This window comes from Ostrinia furnacalis, unplaced genomic scaffold (genome assembly GCF_004193835.3).
Source record: "Ostrinia furnacalis isolate ACB-3 unplaced genomic scaffold, ASM419383v2 OfSCF2702, whole genome shotgun sequence".
NCBI classification, from domain to species: domain Eukaryota; kingdom Metazoa; phylum Arthropoda; class Insecta; order Lepidoptera; family Crambidae; genus Ostrinia; species Ostrinia furnacalis.
The window spans coordinates 18,789-44,004 of NW_021132941.1; the positions used below are offsets into that span (position 1 = coordinate 18,789).

The 25,216-nt window shown below is 38.4% G+C and overlaps 1 protein-coding gene across 1 annotated transcript in view; it reads left to right on the forward strand.

The window, feature by feature from the left end:
* The first annotated feature begins 687 nt into the window (after positions 1–687).
* LOC114356230 (uncharacterized) overlaps positions 688–25,216 on the forward strand; it is a 49,089-nt gene continuing 24,560 nt past the window's right edge. The window contains exons 1-3 of the mRNA XM_028309312.1: positions 688–827; positions 13,923–14,535; positions 15,526–15,636. Of these exons, the coding sequence (XP_028165113.1) occupies positions 13,965–14,535; positions 15,526–15,636 (682 nt within the window). The 5' untranslated portion in view covers positions 688–827; positions 13,923–13,964. The remainder of the gene's footprint in view (positions 828–13,922; positions 14,536–15,525; positions 15,637–25,216) is intronic.

Genomic DNA, 25,216 nt, shown 5'->3' on the forward strand with positions numbered 1-25,216 from the left:
AGGGGATTAAATAATTATGTAACTACGATGACTGTTGTGAAGTTCCAGAAAAATTACCCAAGTTGGGATTGCTTTGCATGTGATGAATTGGTGGTTTAATTCGACATTTGGTGGTATTAATCTAAACTTTCAGCTAATTAAGATTTACAAGAACAATTTGTTAATTTTCTCCTGTAAGGCTATTGTTACATTATACAGCTAGCCAGAAGTTTGCGCATTCACACCCATCCAAACCGTACTTGTTTGCTTAAACAAAACTAGCGACCAGGACCGGCGTCGTTTGCAAACTACCGCAATTTCCTCCCGCCGAATCCGACTGAAACGTCATAATCATATGATAGGCGCGGCGCAATGCGCCCACCTGTCGCTGCTCGCCGCGCGTGCGTCCCACATGACGTCACGGAAACCCGAGCACTAACGGAAAAACCCGAACGCCTCCGAGCGGCCCGCGGACCGCAGCGGATTGATCCGAGCGCTGCCACGCGCTAATCAAATCCCTTGTCACTTTAATCCATTAAAATATCAAATAAAAAAACATGCACGTATAGGGCTTTCAGCAACGTAGGTCCTAATGCAAAGATCTGGCTGGTTACAAAAAAAATATAAATATTACATCAATCAGGGGTGGCGAAGGGCGGAGCACGCAGGCGCGGGCCTCCACCGGCCCAGTCCCGCTCCGGCCGCGAAGCCCGTCGCTCGTCTCCCGGGCGCTCCGGCGGCGACTCCGGCTTACCGACCACCTCGGACAGTGAACACACACCCCCGACCACCTAGTATCCCCTCAAGAACCGAGCGGCCGCCCGATACCGCGAGCACGTGCCAGTTGCGTAAGTCGGCAACGAAAGCGAAAACGACACCATCTCCTTTGGCGAGAAAAACAAACGTTCGATATCGATTATGGTGTTTATTATTGGCATGGTTTAGTTCGCCATGTGAGACGTCGCGAGGTTAGAGCCGTCTGAGGCCGGGCCGCGCCCGCAGTCGCCCTTACTACGCCGATCTAGTTGACCTTAAAACTGCGGAGAGCAAACTTGTCCGCGACAGCTTGTTTGTTTTGAAGCTGGAAAGCGAGCTGTATTTGTGTCGGACGCCGGCATAGATGCGTCGAATCTGCACTATCTACGCAGCTTATTAAACAACGACCTCTAGAGTTGTCTCTAGCATGTGTAATTTTAACATTAATATCCAAACGCCCGTAATTTTCGTCTGAATACTGTAATTTGAGCATTTCAACAACATGAGCGCCTCGGAATCGTTAAAAGAACTATAATTACTTAATTTCTAAGACTTAACTGAAGCGCTCAAGAGCGATTAAACTAAATACGCTAAAGTCGCGATGTTCGTTCATTAGTTAATTTATTGAATAACCATTAAGTGATTACGTTCAAAAATTTCCTTCATGTTACTTTATAGATGACGTGGAGATAATATAGCCTTGGTAGGTAAAATTGGGACGTAGCGTTACCGCCTTTTGGGCTAAGCGTATTTATATTCGGTCCCAACTTTTTTTAATCGTCGCTAATGACTTCTTTTCCTAATTAATGACGCTTGACAGATAAGAAATGGGAATTTTCGCCCACAAAAATTTAAATTAGCTGTAACGTTCAGTTTCTTTGGACAGACGTCAGTTTTAGCTGGATGGGAATGGCTAATGGGATTATAATTTAATTACAACGGGCTTAATGTTTTCTGTACGTTTGATTACTTAAGTATGCACTTACGTAATTACACTTCACGAGTCAAGTAAAGGTCTTGAGTTAACTTTCAAAAATATAAAGCAAAAAACTCCGTTATTACTGTTAAACTGTTACAGATAAAAAAAAAACCGACTCCAAAAAAACCTACACTAAAACGTAGAAAAATAATTACTAATTACCTACTTATTTATTAGGACGAATTATTAATATTTATGTAGGTATACCATGATTGATACTTCTGGAGTCGGTGCCAAGATTATGAAACATGTAAAGTTTGCCTGCACCGACTCCAAAAGTATCAATCATGGTATACCTACATAAATATTAATAATTCGTCCTAATAAATAAGTAGGTAATTAGTAATTATTTTTCTACGTTTTAGTGTAGGTTTTTTTTTTTATAAAATTTTACTTATTTCTTGCTTTTTAGTTAACTAATTATTACCTTGATGTTACCACTGAAGGTAGGCAGTACACTGAGACCAAAAAAAAATTGGTATCATACATAATCGGCGGAGATATTGCGTATAAAAAAGTTCATCCCCAATTTTCCACCCTTGGGGGTGAAATATTTTCTTCAAATTCGCATGAAACCACCCTTTTCATAATGCCTATTCAACAAAAAAATAATCGTTCAAATTGGTTTATAATTGGTGGAGATATTGCGTATAAAAAAGTTCATCCCCAATTTTCCACCCTTGGGGGTTGTTTTTTTATTATTAAATTTAAATGGGACCACCCTTGAGGTATTACCTATACGCCGAAAAAAGATTTGTTCAAATCGGTTCATAATTGGCGGAGTTATCGCGTAACAAACATAGAAAAAAAAAAACATACGGGTCGAATTGAGAACCTCCTCCTTTTTTGAAGTCGGTTGAAAAGATAATCTCAAAAGACACACATTAAATGCCTGTTAATCCGTGATTCTTTAAATAATTATATTGAAGAAATCCTGTTTCAGTTTTTTCTACTTGGCTGTTTTAATGTAAAATTAAACAGATAGATTACCGATTATTAAAGGATTATTGGTAAATCGGGTGTTAGTTAAATAAAATGTTATTTTCGACTTTTTTAGAGGTAGACTTTTAGATACTGTACTATGGTAGAGCTTATAAAATATCTCAAGACAATTCCCAATATCTAAATAAAGCATTTTTAAACCGTTTTTCATGCAAACCCAGGGCGGTTCTTTGGTTAGTTCATAACCATATTTCAGTGACAAAACCCCATAAAGCCAAGACGAAGCATAATGGCAACCATGCGAATGGAACCAATGTCATTGACTTCACGTTTCGTGACTCAAGCAGTAACTCATACGGCACGTCAAACTACTCATTTTTGTTGCAATACCACTCTTATTTCCACTTCATAAGAAGCCACAGTGTAAAGCTTGATATGCTAGTTGTACGTTTTACTTACGGTCAGTCGGCTTATTACAGAAATTAGTTAAATACCGTAATTTCCTAGTAATTTCCACATTCAGAGTAGTTAAACTTGAATACCAGTTGAAGTATGCTTCAATGAGCTCATGAGTTTTAAACTTAGTTACTTTAAGACTGGTTTGCACCATCTTACTTTGACCGTAACTATAACGATACTTAACCGGTGCTTTTGTATTGAGTTTGACAGATTTTTAACGTTTATCAAAGTTAAAATAAGATGGTGCAACCCAGCCTAAGTGTCCACCAAGACGTTAATGCTGTATTGTATGTAAAAAAGCTACTATTATTACCTAAGTACTATCATTTTACATCTTACATTAATCGGATTGTTTTTCGACTGTACAGATAGCCGTAAAATATCAAGTTTCAATAACAATATTATGAAAAATTTTGAACTGTTTCATACATTCATCTGATTAGTTTATCGACTGTACAATTAGTAGCTGTAAAATATCAAATTTTAATAACAAACTTACAACATTTTTGAACTGTTTAGTGTTAGTGATAGAAACAAGGAAATACTACTATTAGCGACCTTGTCCGTGACAACGTAAATAAATGACTAAAAATATCCTTTCAATGGATAAATATAGAATTAACATTTTCTACGCACAAAAGTTGCTGTCGTGACAAACTTTTTGTCATTGTGGTTTGATTATCTTTTTTCTAAACAGCACGCATTTATCCACTGCCGAATATTGTCTTAGTTTCAGTACAATGCCAAAATGGCACAGTCATTTTGGCATTGTAGCATCATTATGATGTTTTTTTAATAGATGCTGTTTTGCAACAACCATAGGAGCCGTGATATGTTGTTGACTGTACAGTACAAACTGAACAATGTAACATTTCATCATTTACAGTCGGCATCAAATAGTGGCCAAAAAGTTGATAACACAATCTTCATCAACAGCCCCTTACAGTCCACTGCTGGACTATGAGCCTCCTCCACTATGGTGGAGGGTTTTGCCATAATCTCCACGCTTGGCAGGCGGGTTGGAGATCGCAGTTTAAAAGATTGATGTTTTTCAGAGAGCGCTGCTGCCCATTCTCTGTTTGATGTGTAGTCCCTAAGTAAACACAACCTTATTATATCCCAATTATAACAAATGCGTGTTGCGATCTTATTGGCTACAGTAGTAAAGTAAGTAACTATTGGTGTCACGAACTATTTGATGCTGACTGTACCAGAGACATGACCACTACAAATTAACTTGCCTCGTAGCCGTATAGTATCCAACCAAGTCTTCATCCATTTATTTTGATCTCAGAAGAATTTGCCACTAGATTTCTCGTCTAATTTTCTTCAGACAACGATCCAAAATTCAACATTTATATGCTCATACATAAGCCTCTGTTCGACATATTATACGTGGGCAAAATTAAATCCACCGCACACTTCCGTGCGCGGGAAGAATCGACGTTTCTTTCAATTAAGCTCTTTATGAAATCCAAAAAACGGCTTCTAAAATTCGACGTGACATTTCCGTGGAAATTCATGCAGATTTGAGGAGAGAATTCCTTGAGTAGGCCTTAATATGCTTTATTGGAACCAAGGAGGTGTTCTTAAAGCTTGATTTACCTTTTAGGTATATCTTTTGTCAAGAATTTAATCTCATTTGCTCTACGCTCTTGGGTTTTCATTGCATTCAGAATTTTGACTTCATCAACTTATAATTGAACTAGACAGTGGTGGTGGTTCATCATCATCATCATCATCATCATCATCTCAGCCATAGGACGTCCACAGCTGAACATAGGCCTCCCCCAATGCTTTCCATGTTACCCGGTTGGTAGCGGCCTGCGTCCAGCGCTTTCCTGCTACCTTTATGATGTCGTCGGTCCACCTTGTGGGTGGACGTCCCATGCTGCGTTTTCCGGTACGCGGCCTCTACTCCAGAACCTTGCTGCCCCATCGGCCGTCAGTTCTGCGTACCCGGTTCAGATGGTGGTGGTTGGAGTGAAGGAATGATGGGGATTTGTGCAAGGCTATTTGTATTTGGGGAGGTTTAGATTTAAAAAGGATATTTAGATTTAGAAAAAATATTTAGATTTAAGAAGGAAATTTATATTTAGAAAGGAGATTTAGATTAAAGAAGAATAGTGTCTGAACTGCTATATGTATTTTTGGTGTTAATTAAAACTTCTTGCTGTCAAAAATCTACCTTAATAGCCAAATCAAATCTTAGGCAGCCCTTCTATGTATTCAAGTTAATTGTTAAATCGCCTCAAATTGTTAGTTTGCTGTTAAACCGTCCGCCCAATTAACCAGGGATCTTGCCCCATAACCCTCATAACTTGATGGGTTGTTTGCATTAGTAGCCATATCCTATCCCGACTGACGGGAATTATGGGCTATCTCAGATACTCCTATGTCATATTTCCTATCGTAACCTTCTAAAGTGTACTTACTTGAGCTATGATTTAGTGGACTGTAAATAAGCGTCTTCAAGTATTTTACGAGTAATAGAACTCAGAATTAAACTTAGGCTTAAATTTTAATGCTTTTCAATATTATTTCTTTTAATCGTAATAAATAGTGTCTAGACAAACCTAAAGAGGATTTAAGACGCTATTTGGATCAAATAAGTAATTGCTCAATAATGAATAATAAATAAATAAATAAATACTTACTTAATTTATCTTGACATCTTAAAATATCTATTTAAAAGAAGTAAATGAAGTGATATCGTTACAATAAGCATGTTGATAACATAATAAGTCAGAGAATATACATAAAAGCATTTTTCAGTTACAGACCTATAAGACAGCCAAACAGATTTTCAGGATTTTTTCCATTAATGCCTAGAACATAGGCGATATCGAATACCACTCCAACTATTATACAGTATACAGCATATCAGAATATACATTTTTGTATCAAAATAGCGCCTATTGCAAGTAAATAATATGCCAGTGTTTAGCTTGATGTGCACTCGTCCATACAAAATGCTTGCCTTACTCCAGGGCAATATCCCATTTCGTATCCCATTGCGCTTGTACAGTCAACTCCAATCGAAGCTGTAAATGTTGATCTTGTAAATCATCTATGTAGGATGAATCTATAAAATATCTAAAGCCCGGTCCGTGAGCACGTAGAATTTTGTCCAATGACCCAAGCTACCCATCCTTATCGCTCGCGCGTAATTATATTGTTGTCGCGACTGTGCGACTGGCGCCCGCAGTGAGTGTGCGAGCGCGACAGCAACATAATTACGCGCGAGCGATAAGGATGGGTAGCTTGGGGTCATTGGACAAAATTCTACGTGCTCACAGACCGGGCTCTATAAAAGCGAAAGGCACTGATTGACTGACTCACTCATCACGAAATCTCGGAAACTAGAAGTGCTAGGAGTCTCAAACATGGGGGTTCCTTTTAGAACGTAAGTGCTCACTAAGAAAGCATTTTACAAAACTCCACCCCTAAGGGGGTAAAACGGGATCCACGCGTGTATGACATAATTTTTTTAAAATTAAGTACCTATTTATTGTTAAACTAGCTTTCCGACCGCGGCTTCGCCCGCGTGGAATTTTGTCTGTCACAGAAAAACTTTATCGCGCAAGTTTACTACTCATTGTATATTGACCTAAGTATGTGTGTATTTGAAAAATCTTGTGAAACTACACGGGTGGTTAGACTGCTCAATTCTGGCTGATTTGCATTTGATTTGTAATACCCATGAATATGGAACAATATTTAGGAAAACAAGGCTTCCCCCGCGCCGCCTACCCTCGAAAAACAGAGGAGTTTCGTACAAACGCGATAGAAAATGAATAGGTACTTACTAATCGGTTGAATATTCAGCAATAAGGAGCAATCATTCAAGAAGCAAGATTTCCCCTTAATTCTTTACACCATACACCATAAACTACTCTATATTTATCCATACTTGTTGTCCTAGCAATTCATAGCTCAAAAATTTGACAAATTTTATCTAAACTCGCACTCAAAAAATTGTCTATTCATGTCATCAAAAACTTCTCAGTGTCAATGTTAGCCATACTTCTGTGTGCTTACCATGAGTTTACGTTAGTGGTGCTCGCAAGCGACTGCGTGAATAAATTAAATTAAATGTCGTTTCTAAAGGATACCTACTTTCAAGAACTAAAATCACTACTTATCATAAATCTATAAATACATAGATTTCTTTGACAAACTCCCTAGCGAGAAAACCTAACATAAACTTATAGTAAGCACACTGTGCAATATTAGCAGATTTTATTCGAATCGAATGTTGTACATCTCAGTCAACAACACTGAAAGTGAACACTAAGCATCTTATGTGCTTTTAATAGGTACTATTTTCCAATAAATATGTAGTCTGTGTTGCCGTCTGTACCCGAAGGGCTAGTAAATGAGGCGGAAACGAGCTGATACGCGATACCAACACGATCCGAGGATTGATGGGGCAAGTTCATATACTTTCAGTAAATACGTTGAAACGTAAATTGGAACACTAGTAGAATAAAGTATGTTGTGGCTTTGTAAATACAGATTGTTTAAGATTAAAGGTATAATAAAAAAAAAACATAGAGTCATGTAACTATGTGTGACACGATCCGTGGATTTATAGGGCAAGTTACTGTCAGAAATAAATGCGTTGAAACGTAAACACGTAACATCAAGATAAATGTGTAGTAAACTTTGATTGGACTGTTTGGACTTGAACTTGGATTGTTTAGATTAGACGGCATAAAAAATACCAGGATAGATGGGGCAAGTTTAGATATTTTCAGAAGTAAATACGTTGAAACGTAAACACTGGAACATGAGTAATACTTATCAAGATAAGTGTGTTGTAAACTAGTAAGCTTTGAGTGGACACTGATTGTTTTAAATTAGTTGGCATAAAAAAGTTATGTTTATGTGAGTGTTATAGTATTTAAATAGTGTTCGATTCAAAAGGGGATTCTGGTGCAAAATTTTATGGGACCAACGCGACTTTGAAATCTTACGGGAGGTTGGTTCTAAAACGTTAAAATATTTTTTCTTCAGTGGTATCTTCGTGCATAAATAATACTTCAATGACGGATTCAAACGGGTGTTTTACATCAAAGTAAGTAAAATACCGGCACCCCTTAAAACGAAGATGTGATGTCATTCGGTATCATTGCGTTCCGATTCACAGAGCAAGCGCCCCTTCAAAGCGGAATTATTCCCTCATGCGTCGAACATCAGTGTGCTCACGAGTTTACGTTAGGTGTCCTCGCTAGCAAGTACGTAAAAAAATTACAATAAAATGTATGACAGATTGTACCGCGCCCCTAGCGGCTACTTTTAAGAATTAAAATCTTCATAGATTTTTTTGACGTACTCGCTAGCGAACACACCGAACGTAAACTCATGGTAAGCACCAGGCGTCCCCAACTTTTCTGGCCAGCGTGAGAAATGTAGACAAATTTCTCCATTTGCTTGTAAAAAGAGGATCGCCTCCTGCATTGGAGAACTGGAGACTAAACGATCTGATGATGAGAGAGACATTTGACTATCGAGCTACGAGTTTCCCCCTTATTTTATTGAAAAACTTATACAACCAGCGGCCGCCCGCGACTTCGTACGCGTGGATCCCGCTTAACCCCCTTAGAGGTAGAGTTTTGCAAAATTCCGTCTTAGTGAGCACCTACGTTCTAAAAGGAACCCCCATGCAAAATTTGAGACTCCTAGCACTTGTAGTTTCTGAGATTTCGTGATGAGTCAGTGAGTCAGTCAGTCAGTGACCTTTCGCTTTTATAGTTACTTATAGATTTGATTTATCGTGTTGAACACAAAAAAAAACATTTCCAAGACAAAGCATTTACTTAACTTAAGCAGTTTCATTTATTAATAAACCTCTAAGTAGGTATAACGCTCTTAATTTCCCTTTCTCTTCAAAATACGCCTCTTTCCTTGGTCTCTCTCTCGTGGGGGTAATTTATGACCCCATATGGGGCAAGGGCAACAGAATTAAACAATCTCAAGCACACTCGGGGCTATGATATATGGCGCTTTGACAGAGGATGAGTAATTTAGAAAAGATTTTGTTTTAACCAAAGCAGTGTTTTTCTTCGTTTTGAATCATAGAGAACTAGGCGTTTAGTGTTTTTGGTGAGTGTCTACATACTAAAGAACTGGAGTACATAATTCATGTATCCTACTTAATATTATAAATGCGAAAGTTTGGATGTCTGGATGTTTGTTACTCTTTCACGCAAAAACTACTGAACGGATTTTGATAAAACTTTACAGTATTAATGTTTATAACCCAGAATAAAATAGGCTATAATTTTTGACGATCTGTGACAAACTAAATTTCACGCGGGTGAAGCCGCGGGCAAAAGCTAGTTTTATTATATTTTAAAGGTAACGTAGAAGTTGGGAAAACTTGCCCCTTAGTTACTAATGTATTTTATTTGGCACGGATAAGTAGGTACGGCACATTGCGAAAAACTGCTCCTTCAGAAAACGGGATGTCTTGTACAGTCCACAGCGCATCTAACTACTACAGTTCCAAAATAGCACCCACTGCATAATGCCACAGTATTTATCTTGATGCGCCGTCATCTGTACGCAATTTAATTAACCGTGAAAGGGCAAAGACGCGTGCCACGGTTATACAATCGTGCATCGTGATTTGGGCGGTTGTGTTTACATAATTTACATAACAATTGTAGAAGCAAGAGATGTTTACGCTTCCTTAGTTTATTAAAATGTTTTAAAATAACGAAAAACGATATCTATGTTGTATTCTGTGGTTAGGTGGTATAGGTAGCTTATAAAGTTAAAAGTGGATACAATCTTTCCAGCCTATAGACGCACATCAGTTAACATTGTGGCACCTTATGTTTGTAAGTGTTAGGTACTTATGCAAATACATTTATACAAAATTAATACTATGTCCTTACTGCCTAGATTTAGAAATAGGGTATTTTTTAAATCATCATCATCATCACCTGATATGATTTCATCTATAAGACGTCCTCAGCTGATAAAAAACCTCTTTCAATTTACAAGACAGAATGTTTTTAAAGCTCGTTTTTATTTATATTAAAGAATATATTGCTAAATGAGATTTCAACTGAAAGCCTTCTTCTGTCCATGTTCTGTCAAATCCCGCAAGAATCATAACACCTACGTAACTTCTTATACCACCCACGTTTCCACCCATTAATATCCTACACATGCCATTGTCTCACGAGACACATTATAAAATCATATTACGTCACAAACTGGTACAATGCCCATGGGGTAGGGAGAAAGGTGAAAGACGCACAATGTGTTTCGTTATACATACAAGATCTTGAGAGATAATATGGACGACCTATATTTTTGTCAATAGCATTGTTAAGTAGAGTCGTAGGTATATCTTATGTAAAACCTACTATATGATTGCCATTCAATGTGCGCATGGAAATCACAACTAACGGCGTTATTGTTTAAACAACAATATATTCGGTTATGGCCAGAGTTATTAACCCTGGATTGCTAACTCGATAAAAACAACGGTTAAAGTTACTGTTGTGCGACTCAGCCTTCTTGATTAGTTTGGCTCAAGATACAACAGACCTAAGAACAAATAACCCTCCTTCTGGCGCAGTCGGGTAAAAAAAGTAGGAAGTTACAATACATTCAGAAGCAAGTTACTTACCAGGCGTTCCCATTGAAAGAAAATTGGCCTTAAAGACTCATCTAGCACGAGACCGCGTGGCAGTTTTAAATTGTATATTTATTTAATGCCGTTAATAGCGTTAAACACACAAAACCTCATTTAATAATGTTTTATATGAAAACGCTCGTGTTATTTTGATAAACAATATCAATAATTTATTCTTGAATCCAATACCGTTTTATAAATAACGTCATATTCGCGGACAAAAGCTTTCAATTAAATTCATTCAGTCATTCATTCATTCAGGGCTGTCAATTAAGGAGCGGATATTTGAAAGTTTAAATTTAGAGTGAACGAAACAAAAGACAAATACGAGTAGTTCTAGGAGCTCTAAAATCTAAATGGATTGAGTTAGACACTTGGATCTTGGATAAATATTTGAACTGTACCTAGTTTAATAGATGTTTACTTTATCCACTTCTCGTTTCACGAGTTCGAAAAAAAATTCAGTGTAATGGTTTTTTTTTTCGTTTTGTTTTGTATTCGGTTTCGGGCATGATAAAACCAATGATTCATTTCAAACGTGGTCATAAGGCTGTTTCCGTTATTAATAAGGATGATAAAAAAATGACTTTATTAGTAACATACGCCTGACATCACCCAAATCTGATCTTATTCTCTACTGTCAAACGGTAATTTATCATTCCCAATCCTAGTTCAATTATCAAACTGACCCGATTTTGAATATCATGATAATGCCTCTACGGTTCACATCACACTCCACAACATTTCCGCTTCTAATTTCCAATTAACAATCGGTAAACTGAATGGCATAAAAATATGCAAACCTTTTCAACCTCCGTGCAAATTACCGTTCATAAATCACGGTTTTTATGCCCTGTTGATATTGGCAGCCCTGGCACCACCGGCCAGTTACACAGGGCAGCAGATTGGAAAATAAAAGCAATAGTTTTGTGAGTTTTGAACATAACTGCTCTAAAATATGCAGGTGGGGAGAATCAACAACACATTTTTACTGCACGGTCAGCGAAAATGGAAATGTTTGGAGTTCGAGCGAAATTGTCTGTGGAATATAATAGTAAGTCAATAAATATTTTAATTTGAACGTTGAGTTACTTATCTCATAAATTGAAACAAATGTGAGACCTTTTAAGTAAATTAAATTACCTTTAACCTAACTTGCGAATGTAACGTGTAATGAATACCTATGTATGTTATGCCAATAACTTTGATACTTACGTATTTTTATGGAAGCCATTTGTTGATTTCTTTTTTTAATAGCCCTAAAGCTGTAGGTAGAGCCTAACCTCTTGCAAGTGTGTAGTGTAATAACTGTTTTATATTTTTTTACTAAAAATCACAGTGAATATTATATTAAAATATACTACGTGTGATTTACTAGTGCGGCAAGTAGTGAAATCTAATATGAGTTTCAGAGCGAAAATTCCAGACTATTTACCTACTTTCCAGTGTCTATAATACCAGATGTGGTAAACAAAAACACAATTACACTTACTTTCAATAGAAGCTTTAGAGGCAAACCGCGTTGACGAAACTATCATATGAATCTCAATTACGACCATATTCGTACGAAAAACGCCGTCAAAACAAAAACAAACTCGTTCTCGTATATGAAACATAAAATCTAATCGGCACGGTTAAGTCTTGCTGACGCGTTCCGTGTCGCACTGGTGACATGGATTAGACCAGACAGTGGTTCTAAACATATGACACGTTTGTCCCCAATCAGGGTAAGGCCAGCTTTCCTCTTAAGCTGACGTCGGTTCCTGACATAGTTACGTCGAACGTACTAAGTCACTCGCTAGTGGTTAAGACTGTGACGCCCTCTGGTGAACGCTGAAGCGTTCAAAGGTCTGCAGCATTTGAACTCACCATTGTACTGAACGGCTCTACTGAAGTAACTCAAGTTTTATATTAAGAAGAATCCATTACGAGTATATTAAGCTTAGTAAATTTATTTATTTACTCTTAAACCAACTTAACTCTACCATTACAGATTAAGGCCAAAAGGGTACATATCATGAAACAGCCAGTTCGCAAATAACACTTTTTGTATAATCACTTACTTAGAGAAACACTTATGTACTTTTTCATTCCTTTATTAGGTTCTACTGAATAATTCATTGATACAAAAACTATCCGAAAGTTTGAGAACTCTCAAGGATCGAGCTAACCCCCTTATAGTGGGTCGTCAACCAATCGGATGGTTTTATGTCATGTGCGGCTCGTAAACCACTCTAAACGGTTCCGCGGGTTCATTTTCATAGTGGCACGTAGTGGGTACAGTCGGCTAAATATTTTGTGTAATAACTTGGTATAAATAACTGTTACAGGTATAGCGCTTAGTAGGTTCTTGTGTAGTTGAAGTGTTTTTATTACGTTAAACGTCAGTGAGACTGATGTATATGGACAGCTCTCGTCATAATATGTCACCCCTCGCTCCTGTCAAACCCCAATTCATAAACCTTAAAACAACCTTATTTAACACGATCTCGGACAAACTCAAATAAATATTCAAGTAATCATAGGCTTTTAAGGTAACTGAGATTAAATCGAGCTTTAAGCGTCGTTTCATGATATGAACTTAGTCTTAAAATTCAACCCGTCACATGCTCAAATCTTCGCGTCAGTTTTCAGCGCAATTTCAGCATAAAGCCTTTTAAAAATCTCGTTTAATTTTAATCGTTTTCGTTCGTGGTTTATGAGTTGATGTGCCACGAACTGGGGCGCGTGGCAGTTCCAAGGCACGTGTCAGATGGTTCTCGCTACGTGACAACCGAACGGAGGCGATCTAGTTTCCAAGTAGGAAACGTTGCTGTCCCATGTTAACATTGGATGCAGATTGTAGGGCTATTGGATGAGTATTAAATTAATATGAAGATAGAACCCAGGGCTTAGACCGACATATTTATACTCACACGAACGTCATGTTCTTTTTCATTATGAATAAAGCGTGAACACAAAAAAGTGGCCTTTGGAATGGCTTTTTTACGGGACGTCGCAGTATCACGGATCGAACCCTGACCACGATCACGGTCTTAATATTATCAAATTTTCGTAATGGATAAACTTGCGTGACCAAATACGTCGCCAAAGGAGATGCTTTCGTCTGACACACTTTCGTTGCCGTCCCGATTCTAAGTCCCAACTTAACAGCACCAGTCTTCCTTGTGCATGGGTTGGTGATAACCGAGCGAAATGGCGTGGGGTTACTGGTCTGCGTCGTCAGTGCTCCCGGACCGTGGGCGGAGTCCCAGGCGAGCCGGGACGTCCCAAGTGCACGTGCCGCCCAACCCGCCGACCGCTAGGGAAGTGATGGAGTCCCACGACGAATCGATAATCCATACGGCGTCGACATCCCGAGATAGTCGCGACCATTCTGCGTCGCCTCACTCGTCGTCGAACGGCGGCCATTCCCATCACCATGAAGTGCGTCACGCCGTGCCAGCGAGTGCGTTGTTCGGGGAGAGTTACGGGGAGTTGTCCCGGCGGCCATCTTTGGACCTGGGCTCGGTGCGGAGTGCGTTGGCCTCGTGTTCGGGCATGGGCACGCTGAGCGCGGGGTCAACGTTGACCCGGGGGGGCACGCTGGCGGACTACCTGCCCCCCACGCCGTGCCCCCACCACCACCGAGTGTATGTGGACCACCATAAACACTATGAGCAGCCGATTCAACCGCCGCATGCGGGGGCCCTCCCGCCGCATTCCCGAGGGCATAGCAGCCGCCATACTGACGACGAGGATGACTTGGAGCCCACTTATGCTACAGGTTAGTACCTAAAACGTCTCAGACTATAGGTTTTTTGAAAGTTAGAAACGGGTTGCTAGTTTTTATCACTTAATTTGCTTCCATGCATTCCATTTTGAAGTCATTAAAAAGGACAATAAGCTTAATTTTTGGAATCTAGTGGCGGTCTTTTTCTTGCCATTTAATAAATTAATCACTTTGCAAGGATGAACTATAATGAAAAATGCAAATAATGTTGAAGTACTTACTATGCTAATGTAAGCTTCTAACGCGTCACAACCTTATTTTATGTGGGCATATTCTAACTCAGTCAGACACTGGAACAGATGAGTCATGGCCACCATAAGGGGGAGCAAAGTCCAAAGTCTCAAGAACGCTATTATCGAGAATTCTTCCCGTAACGTTTGCCATAAAGAATAACATCTAGAATAGGGATGTTTCCTGGGTAAAAAAGCAAGAGTTTTAATTAGTCCGTCAGTTAGCTTGTCAAAAACTACTCGACACGTATTTTTCACTTTTTAAAACACTATGAAAATGTAAAGAGATTCGTGCCAAATTTCTAAAGAAAAGGCCCGTGACGTCAGTGAGTGCGTAAAAGTGCAGCACTTTGTGACGTCGCGCGGAACTTTGTAATTATTTATTTGATTCACAATTAAAAATATACGTGACCAATATATGTTTATATTAAAATTGACGGACTAAAAAAATTTTTTAGGAAACTAGCCTATTAGAAGTTAGCTAGTAGAATATTGATTAATTGCGAATATTCGCTCTTTAAGATTGCATAAAGAAGCACTCGTGGCTCGTGCCCTAACTGCTATAGAAGTGATGGAAAAGAAGACCTTTAGATTTTTCACATAATACGGTAGCTATATCAAGCATAAAAGCGCTCGTTTTGTTAGTAATAAGTTAGTTAAAAATATTGGTATATCAAGATACTCGTACGTAGCATACTTAGCTAGATAGTTTCCATGGTTCTCTCGCTTCTTGCTGAGCAGTATCCCTGTGTAGGCTCGGGCTCGTCGCGGCGGTACACCGAGCACCACAAGCACTACGAGCAGCCTATTCAGCGCCATCGCCACACCGATGATGAGGACGACATGGAGCCCACTTATGCTACAGGTATGTTGTTCACAGCTGAAAACACTCACACGCTCTTATAGATCTAGCACATAATAGGCTAAATGACAAAGTTTCAATTTATTTGTCCGTCAGACAGATAATTAGAAAATATTAGACTCATATTTTTTATTTTCTTGCATTTTTTTTATGCTAGACAAGGCAGGTATTTGACCGCAGTCGCACCTGGTGGTGGCTATTCTTTAATCGCAATTAAATAATAACAGTGCTACATCGAGTTGAAATGGCGCGTTACGTCACGCTTGTGTAGATTTTTTACTCAAAAGTGACGTCACGCGACATTTCATCAACTCAATATAACACTGTAATTATTCGTTTATGAAAAAATTAAAAAATATGTGTTCAATTTTTTTATTATCTGTCTGACGGACTAAATAGAATCCCACTAAAAACATTCTGTAAAAAACTAGCCAAGTCTCGATGGAGCTGCTTGTTTATCTCTAAAAAGTAATGAAATCTAGACAAAGTCGTGCCAAGTCTATGGTTCCTTACTGCGATTTCTTTATTATTATAATTAATGTTGTGTGACTTGGCCGTTGAACAATCTTTCGATTTCATTACCCAGTCATCATCCCTATTGAGTCAGTGCCTGAGGTATGCAAGTGGCAACACACAATGAATCTGAAGTCTTGCTAACGTTTGACGTCACAAAACACCCTCCCGTGCACTCCTCCTCAGGTACTGAATCACTTACCTACTGTAAATCGTTTGCGTTGCATGATTTAAATAAAGTTATTGCCAGGAATTTATTTATTTATTTATTTTATTCAAAAAGTACACATACAGGTTACAGTCATTTACATATCAAAATAGATAAACAAAATTAACAGTGTCTAGACTCCAACCTACAAGTAGCGTACATTTAAGTTACGATTAAACACGACACGCGATTGGAATTGATAAAATATTACCTATTTTCAACCGACTTCAAAAAAGGAGGAGGTTATCAATTCGACCCGTATGTTTTTTTTTCTATGTTTGTTACGCGATAACTCCGCCAATTATGAACCGATTTGAACAAATCTTTTTTCGGCGTATAGGTAATACCTCAAGGGTGGAAAATTGGGGATGAACTTTTTTATACGCAATATCTCCGCCGATTATAAATCAATTTGAACGATTATTTTTTTGTTGAATAGGTATTATCAAAAGGGTGGTTTCATGCGAATTTGAAGAAAATATTTCACCCCCAAGGGTGGAAAATTGGGGTTGAACTTTTTTATACGCAATATTTTTAGTTTTTAGTTTTTTTTTGTGTTCACGCATTTGAAGTCGGTTTTATTTTTTTAAAAAGTTAATTATGACTGACGTTTTCTTTTACCTAATTTCACCGGCGGTGGTCAAAAACTGAAAAGTAGTTTTACATGGCCTATATTTTTAATTATACCTTGTAATTTGGGAAATTCTAACGTCTTCAAGGCAATCAAGACTTTTTCAAGATAGCCCCGACAGTGGTTTTCCTGTCCACAACTGACAAACGATATTTCAGCCAGTGTCCCGTAGTAGCAAAAAACGTAAAATAAGCGATTTCGAAAACTTTCCGTAAAAAAATCCATTTTTTTTACAAACCTTGTCTTATCTTGTCTTAACTCTGTTCTATCTCTGCAGTTAGATCTAAGTCAAAATTAGTCATTAGCTCGGAGTATTGTTTTACATTAATTACTAAAGTTGGCCGTTTTATTTCGTTAATGTGTTGTTGGCGCGACCTACTTCCAAGTTCCTTGTGACTTTTTAGACCAGGGGTCGACTCTATAAAATCATGTGACTCGACATCTCTCTGTCTTTTTTACTCTAGTAGGTCATAGAGAGAGACGGGTAGAGTCGAATGTATAGAAATAGTTTTGCATAGTAGGACTAGTCGGCTAAAGATATAACGAAAGTTTAGTATTAGTTTTATTTATGCCATTTCAAGTCGAATTAAACTGGCGTTAAAGAGATGACTTAAGAGATATCGTAAATATACTTTAATGTTGTTTTATTGCCAATTTCTTGGGCTATTTAGATTAATCTTGGCTGTTTATTCGAAATGTTTTCCTTTAATGACTACTTAGCTGTGTGATAAACATAGAACTGCGTTAAGTAGAAAATAATTAAAATACAGCGGCACGATGTTTTTTCCCGATGTCCCCATTTTTACTCCGCTGGCGGATATCGTAACTTTTTCCCGATGTCCGCAAGTTCTTTTCTTATACCGTGTATTGTTAAAAGCCCTTATTTATAACACTCAAATAATAATCATATTATACAGGTATACAATTCAAGCAATAGGCTTGAATTTAATATTTGAATCTATTTTCAAGTCTATATTCACAATGGAGCTTGAAGATTATAGAAATCTTTCGTGCTTTTCCTCAAAAATTGTCCACTGATTGGCATTCGCTGCCTGCTGCTGTCTTTCCCGAAGTCTATAATCCGGGCGATTAACATCAGGTGCGATTGTGGTCAAATAACTGCCTTGTTATGCATGAAAAAAACTTGTAGCCAGTGACTTTGCCGATTCTTATCTATGTTTTTTGGAACAGCCTGTACCTATAATACACTACATACATGTACTCGTACTTATAGTGTTGTTTAGGGATGTTTAATACTCGCAGTGGAAGTAGGTTACTGTGGCGAGGTCTTGCCATCTAGTATCGATAAATTAGACAATCGCAGCAAACGTTGCAGACGTCAGCAAATCGAGCTACGAGTAAAGTTAACTGACATTGAACAGTCCCAGCTATGACATTGTCAGGAGGGCGCTACTATCAACACTGGGCACGCTGGGAAACACTGAAACACGACTGAAATGTCATTGACAGGAGGATGCTACTATCTATACTGGGTTACTAATTCAGATTTTTGCCGATTGACGTTTCAGAATCGTTCAACTTGGCTGAGTTGCAACACCTAACATTGACCGTAACTATAACGATAACCGGTGCTTTTTGTTTGGTGTTTGACAGATTTTTGACGTTTGTTAAAGTCAAAGTAAGATGGTGCAACCCAGCCTTAAAGTTGCATCTTATGCAGGTTGAAATTCAAATCTTTGGCATCCTTTTAAAATAGACTACTCATGATACATAGCGCATTCCCCAAATATGAGAAGAAGTACTTACTGCCTGCCAGCTATCTTTTCACCCCTATTTGGATCCTGAAAAGAAACTCGAGGAGCGTTTTTTTTAAATACACACCAACGAAAGCAATATAAAATTTAACCGTCTCCCTTTATTTCATTAAGGTATTGTGTGCGACCCAGATGCGGCGTCTGAGCCCGTTCGCTGCCACTGATGGCGCGACGTCACCTTTTATTGCCTACTTTTCAGCTTAAAAGCAGTCGTCACAGACTCACGCCATGATGTGAAACTTTTTGTTTGGATGTAGGCAGTTGCTTAGATTTAAAAAAAAAATCTTGAGACTGGCTGAAATACATATGAGAGAAATTACGGTCAGAAGATAGGTACATAAATATAAATAATAAATATCTGGTTACTTGTACAGTACAGCCCATGTAAGTAGCTTAAAACGCTTTGATTTTTGTAAGTTTCTAACAAAAATCTATAGAGTGATGTGCTAAGGACTATTTTTTTTAATTGTAGCCTTAAAATTGTATCTAATTTAGTCTGACTGATAAAAGAAGTAAGTAAGTTAGAAGCATGTTTTAATTAAAATTACAGTTAAATTGAAACGGAACAGTGTCATAAATGCTATAGTCCAGTCAATGAATGCCTTAACGACGGTGTAGAGAGAAATCCGTGGAACACAATTTCTGACTTCGGGACTTTATGTAGCCTAGTTAGGTGGTGAACATAGCAAAAGTCCCCGTCCTTAGCCCTTGAGCCGGCGGGGAGAGGGGGGTTTAAAGGTACCACTTTTCGGTTTTTCGCTTAATCCTCGGAAACTATGCGTCCTAGTGACATGACTACTATGAACCAAAAAAAGCTTATTCAATTTGCTACAGGTGAGACCGTCAAGTTTTTCTATATATTGTATAGTTTTTGCGGCATCTGCTCTAGAAGGTCTGTAAAATTTGAAATTTTATCTGGGGGCACGGCAGTGCCCCCGCCAAGTCGAGCGCGAAGCAAACACTGCCGTACCATCCTTTACTGGAACCATTTCGCCGCATTTTCAGGCCCCTATTTGAGAACATCTGGATTAGACCAGAACACAGAAATTTTCGTCATCTAGTAAGCTATAATCACATGCTTAAAATCCAAAATTTCAAGTCTATTGGTCATTTAGTTCCGAAGTTAAGCGAAAGCAAAGTTTCGAATTTACGACACTCACTCACTGATAATCATCAAAATAGAACTAGTACTTCCCATAAACTCAGAGAGCTGAAATTTGGTACAGAGTTAGGGTTTAATGGCCACATAAAGGGAAAACTATAAAAACTAGGAAAATCGAAGATCTGGAGTAACAGCACATTCATAATCAATACTACTCCGGCACCGTGGTGTTCGCCTGTATCGCTCACCGCTAGATGGCGCTAGCACTAGCAAGCGGTGTCCAGATTTTTTTCCTTTCTAGAGAAAGTCGTCGATTAAGTTGAATGTTGTGTAATTTGCATTTCGTTGATTTCGTTTATTATATTGTAAGGTTCGCTAAGGTTATGTTATTAAAACAATTTTGATTCGTTGTCCATTTTAAAGGTCGTTGAGTTTATTTGTGTTTAATATCGTAATAAAATGTCGATAAAACTACGACGTTAAATATTTTTGCCACGTTCTACAAAAAGAAGTGAAATCCCACCAAAAACATTCTGTAAAAAACTAGCCAAGTCTCGATGGAGCTGCTTGTATCTATCTATCACATGTGAAATGTTAAAATTTACTGGTTTTTTATTTGTTCCTTTGTATTATATATAACTACCTTTCTGGATGCCAAATTTGAACCTTCGAGGTCATCTGGAAGTGGTTAGAATTTGGTCTATAGGTCAGACATGTAGATTTTTGGACGTCAATATCTAAAGAACCGTTTGAGGCATATTTATGAAATTTGAAAATGATGTATATCTTGCAAGTCTCAACACATGAGCCAAATTTGAAGTGTTAATGCACAGTAGTTTTTGAGTGATGAGGAGTCAAAAGTGGCTCAAAGTGATTCGTCTAAATATACGCACGGTGTAGTCCCCTCGCTGGAACTAGGCTTAACATGCTCCCGCATGTCTACAATGATTGCTTAATGTTGATTTAGTCGATTTTTTCCGGATGGGAACATGTAAGACAAACATAAAATTTCCAATATTACAGACCTTCTAGAGCAGATGCCGTGAAAACTATACAATTTATAGAAAAACTTGTCTATCTCACCTGTAGCAAATTGAATATGCTTTTTTTGGTTCAAAGTAGTCATGTCACTAGGACGCATAGTTGCCGAGGATTAAGCGAAAAACCGAAAAGTGGCACCTTTAAACTCTCCCCGCCGGCTCAAGGGCTAAGGGCGGGGACTTTTGCTATGTTCACCTCCTAACTAGTCTAAATAAAGTCCTGAAGTCAGAAATTGTGTTCTACAGTTTTCCATCTATAATGCTTTATTGACTGGACTACTACAATTATTATAATCTGTAGCTATTACATTTTTTTATATCTTGTCATAAAAGTTATGCAACATTTTCTTTTACGACCTACTTTACTTCATAAAGAAACTAAAGTGTTACTTCTATGCATTCTAGAGCGAAAACTACTGAACGATGAATGAACGAACGAATGAATGAACCGCGAATGTAATTATGGGACTCATTCATCCACCAACCAGGAACCGACCTAGATACGAAAGAGGTACTTTTTAAATGCTCGCGTTATAACTTGTTCATTCAGGTGGGAATAAATGGAAGATTCGAATAATTTAGTTCGTTCGAATGAGATTGAATGAAAGATGTACTCTAAAAAAGTTTTATTCTATTAATTATTTATAGAACTATGGCTTTTTATGCAGCACAAAACAGGTATTTGAATGCAAATGCACCTTATGTCAAGTGAGATGCAGTCTAGGATGGTAGAGGACATACCTGCCCTATAAGTGCTTATTCACTCTTGCCGTCAAGATGATTATAGAAAAAATCAGCGTGCGAATATGCACTAAGACATCCTTTCTGACATTAACCAATTGGATCTCCGGACAAAGATAATATTCTGGCTTATTTTTTAAGTATGTGTATTCATTCTCAAAAAAGGGTGCCTTTAATGCTTCTTAAGCATGGCGTGACCTTATACGACCTGACAACTGTGAGGGTCTCTTATGATAGCGTGAGGTGAGAACAGCTCTCAAACGGTGTGATGACGTCACGCGAAACGTGCACATGCTACGCCACGATTAAATCAAGCCACACTCGTAATATGCCACGACACGCTCATGCCACGCCCCATTCAGATGTTTGTATCTTTTGAGTAAACCTTAGAGCATTGGTTCCCAAAGTGAGGGGCGCGCCCCCCAGGCTAGGGAAGGCGCAAAGACCTTTAAAGGGGGGCACGGGCCATCTGTGTACTTAAGTATTAAAAACCTGCGACCGTGAGAGAATGCATTCCAGACTGCTCAATACGAAAAGCCAAAAAAAAAACGAAAAGAAAAAAAGAAAAAAGGCCGGCAACACACCTGTAACGCCCCAGGGTCTGGTCTTCGGAACCAATGCCTTAGAGTATTGTTCAAGAAAGACGGGCTGACCAACCTTAGGAACTAACTTACGCCCATATTCACAAACTACTATGAGGTCTCACAGTGCGCGTGGACGCACAGGGTGACACACGAACCAATCACGTAGCTCTATTCAACGCTGTGCGTTCGATTTGCTGCTTCACTTAAGCAAGCATCGCTTGTGAATACGGGCCCGGGCGTTAGTTTACCAGTTCGGACGACGTTCACGTGCCAGGCACATAAAGCTAAAGACTGTGACAACTTAATGGATTTGGGAATACGTGCGATTTTGCCACGACAATATGTATAGTATCATGTGATGTCCTCTATATTATATTGTACTAGCTTTCCTCCCGCGGCTTCGCCCGCGTGGAATTTTGTCTTTCACAGAAAAACTTTATCACGCGCGTTCCTGTTTCAAAAACCAGGATAAAAACTATCCTATGTCCTTTCCCGGGACTCAAACTATATGCCAAATTTCATCAAAATCGGTTCAGGGGTTTTGGCGTGAAAGAGAGACAGACAGACAGACAGAGATACTTTCGCATATTCCCTCGATTCATAGCTAAATCAGGCTAATTCGTTTTTACGACCCCTCTGACCAGAGCCGGATATTTATTACAATATTGGTCATTTATTATACAGAATATTATCATAAATCGTACGTACGTTTGCTTGACGTTGACGCGGGTCCGACTCAGCTAGCAAATTGCCGATATTTACGCAATCTTAGTAATAAAAGGTGTTGAGTGGTATTGAAAGTTATGGTTAAATGGATCCGGGTAATCCCCGGCTAAGAAGGTAAGGGTTTACGCAATAGTTTGTACGGGTCTACCCAGCTTTTGGGGAAATAAGGGACATATTCTGTATCTTTAGACTACGAGTATGTGGCTTTCTTGGTAGGCAGAACTGACGGCCGATGGGGCAGCAAGGTTCTGGAACGAATCGTGGGACATCCACCCACAAGGTGGACCAACGACATCATAAAACGCTGGACGCAGGCCGCTACCAATCGATCAACATGGAAAGCATTGGGGGAGGTCTATGTTCAGCAGTGATCGTCCTATGGCTGAAATGATGATGATGTGGCATTCGTCATTTTTTTAGGAAGTTAGGTATAAAACGGTAAATGTAACATTAGCTATAACTGAACAATACAGAATCATACTTGCTGGTATTTATAAATATGTAAAGGTAAATCTTGTTAAGTAAAAGTTTAAAAGAATAGAAGGACTTAAAAGAAGCACTTCAAGAAAATCAGTTTAACACGGCTGACCTTTTCACACATAAGCCTGCAAATCACCCCGTTTAGTACAAAAAAAACATACTTAGCAGTAAAAATATTACCATAAATTTGTAACCGCAGTTCTCAAAAATCTAGATTTATTCGAAACCAGATGTAATGAAAATAACGTCTCAAAGAATAATTACTGTTTCCGATTGCTCCCGAAATACGGTCGTATTTTGTGCTTTACTTACTTATAATAAATTCAAAAATGTCTTCGACGGGTTCGGTTTCGGTAAACGCAAAGGCTTTATAGTCCAGGCGCCAGGGTGCAGTTTTGTGTGTTTTTTGAGACTTGTTGCGGGAGCTCTGATGGGTATCCGCGCTGACACTCAAAAAATGGAACGGATGGTTTTTAGTGGGGAGCCGTAGTTTGATTGCATCTTCGACGATTCCCGATAATTGCGTTCCGTGTCACCGGACTGCGATTTTTGAGCGTTTTAACGATGGGAAATACGAGTTACGGTTTTTTTCTGATACGTTTTTGTAACGTATAACGTGCTTAATGTATGATACGGAAGACAGCTCCTCAAGGTAAACATTGCTTCACCTTATACATTTGCAATAGGAGCTCAAGGAGTTAACTTATTCTTCTTGTCAAAGATTCTCAAAGAATATCCACTCATTTATACCCACAGCAATAAGATAGACTGAAAATTGGGGGTGAAAAAAAAACGTTATCTCTGAAATAGTGATTCTTTTACTATAAGTTTTTTTGATCCACTCATTTGTACCCACAGCAATGAAATCGTTATCTCTGAAATGGTGATTTTTTACTATAAGTTTTTTATAGGATGGTCATCCATTAGAGTATCATTTCCTTATTCTGGCACACTTTTTTGGGACACCCTGTATAGACTGATGTGCTGTCAACTGTACATAAAAAGACCACTGTGTATTTGGTATACCCTTATCTTCTCAGGTACACAGTTTTAGTATTCCGAGTGTGTCGTGTCGTTCGTTATAGCCTTGGGCAGGACGTCCTGTCATACTTGAGGTTTTCCGAATCACCGCAAAAATATGGCTGCCGTTTGTCATTTTTGTTATGAGATGTGTTTGGATATTGTTTTTGTTGGAGAAAGGCGATTTAGCTTTTGATTTAATTTGTCATAGTTAAAGTTTTTTTTAATATTTTTAAATGACATGAAATAATAGAAAAGATATTTTTTTACAGATTTAAAAAAATCAGAAATATCCATTTTCAACACGTTACAAATTATTTTTTATTCTATTAAATAGTGTATGTATTTCTTGAATTTATCTCTTCTATTTATATTATTTATTGCTTGCAGATTATTGTCAATTTGCCACGCAGTCGATTCGTCACACTTTTGTATATCAGAAAAGTTAATAAAATTCGTCATAAACGTTTATAATAACCCGTCTATTTTTGTCACGAGATCTAAAGTCTGACGAATTTACCCATTCTTTTCACTTTTCTGTGGCAAATCTATTCTTTCTCTTTTCTGTTCCATAAAAAAATCGACAATAACCCATTCAGGGTGGCTTCATTAGCGCAAAGAAACCGGTCACACCTCTCGAGCGCTAAGAGGAGGGCAGTACTCGTTAGCGAGCACCCCTGACCGCCAATTTGACACAACCTTGTTTGTCGCGAATGTGTCCGTGACGAATGTGGATTTTTGGATTAAAAGTGGAGTGGGCGCT